General features: G+C 33.7%; 1 protein-coding gene across 1 annotated transcript in view; it reads right to left on the bottom strand.

Annotated features, from left to right (window-relative positions):
• The window catches only part of otx1 (orthodenticle homeobox 1), a 13,271-nt gene that overhangs the window by 6,689 nt on the left and 495 nt on the right, over positions 1-6,087 (bottom strand). The window contains exons 2-3 of the mRNA XM_015380926.1: positions 3,446-3,624; positions 539-690 (exon numbers count right to left, since the gene is read on the bottom strand). Of these exons, the coding sequence (XP_015236412.1) occupies positions 539-690; positions 3,446-3,542 (249 nt within the window). The 5' untranslated portion in view covers positions 3,543-3,624. The remainder of the gene's footprint in view (positions 1-538; positions 691-3,445; positions 3,625-6,087) is intronic.

The following is a 6,087-nucleotide window of genomic DNA, read 5'->3' as shown; positions in this document are numbered from 1 at the left end:
TCTGAAATTGACGACAGTCATCGGTGTAACAGTAATAATAGTGGTGTTGACACCTGAACGTTGTTAAGCTGAAATAATGAAGGAGGTGACATCACACAGCCAGCCGCCACCCCTGCAGCTTTGAGCCAGATTGTAAAGCTGAGCAAGAGGAAACCTCTGAGAAGCTTTTTAGAAAGAAAAACTCACCGTATCAAACGTCGGATCTGTGCTGCCAAATTCTCTCCTTTCATTTAAGACTTGTCTAAACTCGATTGATAATAGCTGAACATTTCTTGCTCACAGCAAAGTTAATCGAGCCTGAGGTGAAACACAGATAAGTTTTACAGGACCTGACACCGAATCCTATTAACTCCTCCATAGTGCTTTTCTGGATATTCTGAAGTTTCAAAGATCCCATTTAAGCTCAGATTCAACATTAGACTCCAAACTAATTTTCCTTAAAACCTAATCATTTTATTTATTTTATTCTGATGAGAAGTTGCAGTGTTTTTTTTTAAACGATTGCATTTATTAGAGGTGAACTTTGTGAGTTCCTGACCTGTACTCTGGACTCTGGCAGGTTGATTTTCAGAGCCACCTCCTCCCTCATGAAGATGTCTGGGTAGCGTGTTTTGGCAAACAGAGACTCCAGGATGTCCAGCTGCGTCCGGGTGAAGGTGGTGCGTTCCCGCCGCTGCTTCCGAGGGTTGGCTGCGGGAGGCAAAATAAACCCACCAAAAACGGAAAATGTCAGAAAGTTGATCCGAGACAATCAGCAAAACCAATCCTATTATTAAAAGTTCAATTTTTTACGTATTCTAAATTGGTTCTATTGTGATTTCATGTTTTGACATTTTTTCACTCAGGTTGTACATAGATCTAACTAATATGATCAGCTATATAAGCAAATCATTTAAAACAAGATGCACAAATAAAATCACCTTATAATTTTAACTGATGAACAAAAACTGCTAAAATCCAGTTTACTCAAAGCTTTTTTTTGACTGTAACGGGATTTGAGCCTTTCCCTTTTCTTGCAGGATTAGGAAACCTTCTCTTGCAGCTGATAGTGGATTGCCTGCATGGTTTTTCCACAACCAGATACATAATTTGCAAACTTAAACAGCTAATTCCGTAATACATAATTAACAGAGTCAATGTTTGAACTGTTTACACTGGGTTTACATACTTGCCTGAGTTTCCTATCTGAGCACTTTTACTCTTTTCTGTGTTTTACAAAATCCCAAAATTCCTTTAGAGTAGAAAATCCTCTGGATTAATTTCTTTGAGTTTAGATTTTGATCAACAAATGATCAAATTAAGAACAAAAAAAAAAGCAATACAAAAGCCACAAATCTGTTGCCTGATAGGAATTACAAATCAGATGCTAACCTCAAAACAATTATCTCTTGCTTTGAACAACCGGCAAAGAAAAAACTTATTTTAGGGGCAAATGACAAAGTCTTTATTTCAGGGCGGTTGTGTCGCCCCCTGATGGAGTGCCGCTCTGGGCAGTGAGTCATATGTCATGCTTCTTTAAACTGTTGGCATTTAAACCACATGTTTAAAGATTATGAACTTGATTTTTTTTCTATGCTATCACTATTTTAGTCTATTTTGTTGTTTATTTATTTTCACAATAAATCAAACAAAGGAAAGAGTTCAAAAAGATATAGAAAATTATATTAGATGTTTTATATATGCTTTAAATGATGCCTCTCATGAAGCCTGTTTCTTTTCAACTGACCCCTTTGTATGAGTGCATTATTCTTTAAATTGCAAAATAAATGTTTTGCACTGCAACACATTTTTTAATTATGATTTTTTTATTATTTACAAAATCTATAAATATCTGTTTCAGTGTTAAGCATATTGGATGGTATAATAAGATACAAATCTGCAATTTGCTGTTTAATTTTACTCTGAATAAGTTTTACCTTAAGTGGTACAACAATGTGGACACATTTGATTTAGTCTATAATTCATATTTCTGAACAGAAATTAGAAAAATTTTATCTTGCATATAATTTTCTTTATTTAATTAATTTATTTCAGCTTATATTTGTTTGGCTAAATTAGTAAATTATTAAAATTAAGTTGCTCCGCTGGTTTGTTGCCCCAAGCTCGGTTTGGTTATAAAAATGCAGGAAAAAGCTATAAAACTTAACTTAAATATTGATAAACTAAGCAAACATAGGTTGTGACAATAGTTATCATATCTCTCACTCATCCCAGACCGTTTACTTTACATTATTGCCAAACTGAAGTTTGTTCAGTTTGGATGTTTGTTCATTTTTCTTTCTCAATTTTGTTAACAAGCAAATTTGCCTTAACAAAAATTCAAATCATTTTGATGATCAAATAGATTCTAAGTTATAAATTAGTCCAATTTTAGAAATAAACACTGAACATGATGAAGTGTTTTCATGCAGATGATCCATCTTGATCAGAATGACCTACTTATTGAAACTTTTTAAAAGAGGAGCTACTTTGCTCCTCTTCACAAGAACCGTTTCCATAAAATCAGGAACTGATTTTAAAAAGGCACCGAAAAGTGAAATAATTATTTTATGGCTAGGGCCATAATTTAGACCCCCCTTCTTTTCTTTTCTTTCCTTTCTTTTTCTTTCCCTTTCTTCTATTTTCTCTACTTTTCCCTCTGAAGCAAAGATGGCTGTTTATCTGTCCTATAGAGACAGTAACAATAATAGAGGGAGCTCACCTTGATGCCGCTGCTCTGTGGAAGTGAAGCCAGAATAAGGCTGGAGTTTCGCTCCCACAGAGCCACACAGAACATGGAAGATTTTATTCAGTGTGACAACATTTTAACTGCAAAAACGAGCTGAAAATAATTAAAAATTGATTAAATTTAGACCTATTTACCCTTAATTTGAGTAAGTAAATAAGACAATTTGATATGATGCACTTGAAATAAGACAGTGCAATTGTTTTTTTTTTCTTATTTGAAATGTAAATTGTCTTGTTCCATTGGCAAAGTGTCTCACTTTCCTCCTAAATTCAAGACTAAATGCACTTATTTTATGAATAAATTAATTATTTAGATTTGCATTTTTTTTTTTTTTTTTGCAGTGTGGGTCAGATGAAGGAGAACTACAATTTAACAAGCTCCCCATTTAAGGATTTTTAGCTGACACTTGTTTTACATCAATTGTTTATAGTTTTTGAATTGTGTGAATAAGGTGTTGTTAAAAGTCAAAGTCTACTTTCCTTTCCTTTATTTTTCTATCCTTTATTTTTCTGTCCTCATCCTTCCTTCCTCAAAGTTTATTTTTCTTTTCTTTATATTTCTTTCCTTATTTTTTCTTTCCTTTCCTTTATTTTTCTATCCTTTATTTTTCTTTCCTTTTCTTTTCTTTCCTTTCCTTTATTTTTCCTTCCTTATCCTTCCTTCCTTCCTTATCCTTCCTTCCTTCCTTCCTTCCCCAGGCCTTATGTCGCTCCTTACCGGGGTATCCTACGGACGGGTGCAGCAGGTCCATGGCGGCTCCGCTCAGGCCCAGTCCGTTCATGCCGTACGGGGCCTGTTTGAGGTAAGACATCATGCTAGAAGCAGCGAGGGGAGACCGGAGTCTGGGCGGACTGGACAGGTGCAGGGCCCCGCTGTTCCACTGGGACCTTCGGCTCCTGCAAAACAAACAAACAAACAATCAAACACCTGAACAAAAGTCCAAAAATACACCTGGTTTGGGAAATAGGAGATAAACTAACCTGAAATTCACAAACTGTTTCCCTCTGTTAAATTTCTCCCATAAATAAACGAAAACTGCTTAAACCCTTTACTACTTTATATATGTAAATCCTGTAATAAAATACTAAATAAAAAATAAAAAAACTGATTTTAAATAAGAGGAGATTTTATATCTCTAAGGGAGTTTTAATGAGGGTTAAATTGTGTCCTCAACTATTTAATATTTTATCGGTTAGTTTATAAAGTAAATGTTTAAATATATGTTAGGTGACTTATTTTTGTCGCCAGTCCCATCTGAACAAATCGATTATAGTGGATCAGATGATGTTGGTTCATTATGTATAAATTCACATAATGCCAGAAGCAGCAGAATAAAAGTTTTACCGCCTAGACTGCAGCTAAATATGAACTTTTAACGTTTGGAAACTATTTTGGTTGAAAAATGTTTAATTTTGGACCAATAACTGAAGCTGGACTCAAACTTTATAACTTTCTGAATCCTCGCCAAGTTATTTTAATAGATTCTTTATTATTTCAGTATAACGCCTGATGCGTTAATCATAACCAACTTCTTATGTTTGGTTTATTATTTATTTATTTTTACTGAGGAAGGAACAAAAAAATGTTATGTAATTCTTTCCAAATTAAAAAAATAATTAAAACATAATAATGTACTTCCGTATCCTAAATCTGCTTACAACCTATTTGGTAATTGGTCAAATAAAATGATAATAAAATCATATAAATATAATTGAATAAGGAAACGCATTCTTTAAAAGCATATCCGTTTGTATTGTCGGTGTAAACAGTTTCAAACTGCAATCCCTTTTTTCTTTAATTATTTAAACCCTTTATTAATGAGTTTTTGAAGGATTTATAAATAAAAATAATACTTTAAATTTAAATGCTAAGCATTGAGATTGAACTGAGACGATGAAGCTGATCAGGGGGACTTTCAAAGTCTTTTATTTTTTAATATATATATATTTTTTACGCATTGCTAAATTAATTAATTTGTAGCATGGGAAAAAAATGATCTCCACTTTCCTGTTTCTTGCATGAACCATGCGCGTAAAAATGAAATTACGCTGTTATTAATATAAATGTGCGCTGTTGATTCTTTTTTTTTTTTTTTTACATTACCGTAATGGAAACATATCCTCCTTCTATCAGCACTAAATGATCACATTCATCTCTATGATGCGTTCATTAATTCATCAGCTCACAGTAATGGATGTCGCTTGAGGATTTCCATCTTTCCTCTGTGGGAATGCGCTCCTGAAGAGCCTCTCCTCCCCACACAGAGCTAATTCCTTCCTGGATTAATATCTCTGCTAAAACTGTTGGTTATCATCCAGTATCACTTTCATTAAAATGACAAATTAAAGATTCTTTGGAGGCCTTTATTTGTTGGCTCAAAGTGAAAATAAGGTCCCCTTTTATCAAATTAATAAAAGCGCGCATGGAATTTAAACGGGGTACTAAAATAAATCAAGTTTCTATTTCCTAAAGATATATTTTTGATTTAATTTCTACAGAATTTGACTCCACTGAGGAAATATTAAACGATCCATTGTAATTGTCATTAGCTCGGGTGTAAATCAGTGTATATTTAGATAAGAATGTCCCTAATCCACTGGGCTGGTTTGCTTGTTTCCCTCTGAAAGGCCCCCTGGCCCTCAGGTAGAGTTGAACTCAGGCATTAAGGCTTCCAATAAAGAACTACTTGTTCTACAACCGCAGGAAGCAGCCGAATTGCGCAATGTAAATGTGGAGAAAACTGTGTGCAAATGAACGCCATTACAATTTAGATTAGATCTACAGGCGGCAATTAGCAGAGAGCTCTTATCAGCAGAGTGGAGCCGCGACAAGATCCACCAGTGGGAGGAAATACACGGAGAGAAAGGAGAGTTTTCTCTGCGAAGCAGCCTGATTAAACCTGCTAACATCCATCCATGCAGAGAAAACACAGAGTGGAGTTAAAAACACTCTGCAGATCCACAGACACCCAAAGATACTTTAACTGAATGATGAGTTTGTTTATACAATTATGTTACTGTTTTTACAGGAAAGTGTTTGAGATTAAGTGTAAAAAGTTTAGTTTATAAAACATTTTTTTTTATAAACTAAAATAAAGAAAAATATGATTGTGTTTTTCTTTCTTTTACCTATAATGGTTTTAAAAAAAATTAAATGGCGTGTTTTTAGCAATAATTTAAAGTGGATTTCGTTAAACCAGTATTAGGAAATCTATCAAGGCAAAGTTCTTCAGTTTAATTTTCAAATTTTAATACGTTTAGGTAACAAAATAGAAACGATTTCCAGCTTATTTTATTATTTTCTATAAGTTTGCGTGATTGTTTTTATTTGCAGAAAATGGAAATAGAGCTTGATTAATT

This window comes from Cyprinodon variegatus, unplaced genomic scaffold, assembly GCF_000732505.1.
Source record: "Cyprinodon variegatus isolate N-32 unplaced genomic scaffold, C_variegatus-1.0 Scaffold225, whole genome shotgun sequence".
Classification (NCBI taxonomy): Eukaryota; Metazoa; Chordata; class Actinopteri; order Cyprinodontiformes; family Cyprinodontidae; genus Cyprinodon; species Cyprinodon variegatus.
This window is presented reverse-complemented; position numbering and strand designations above follow the sequence as displayed.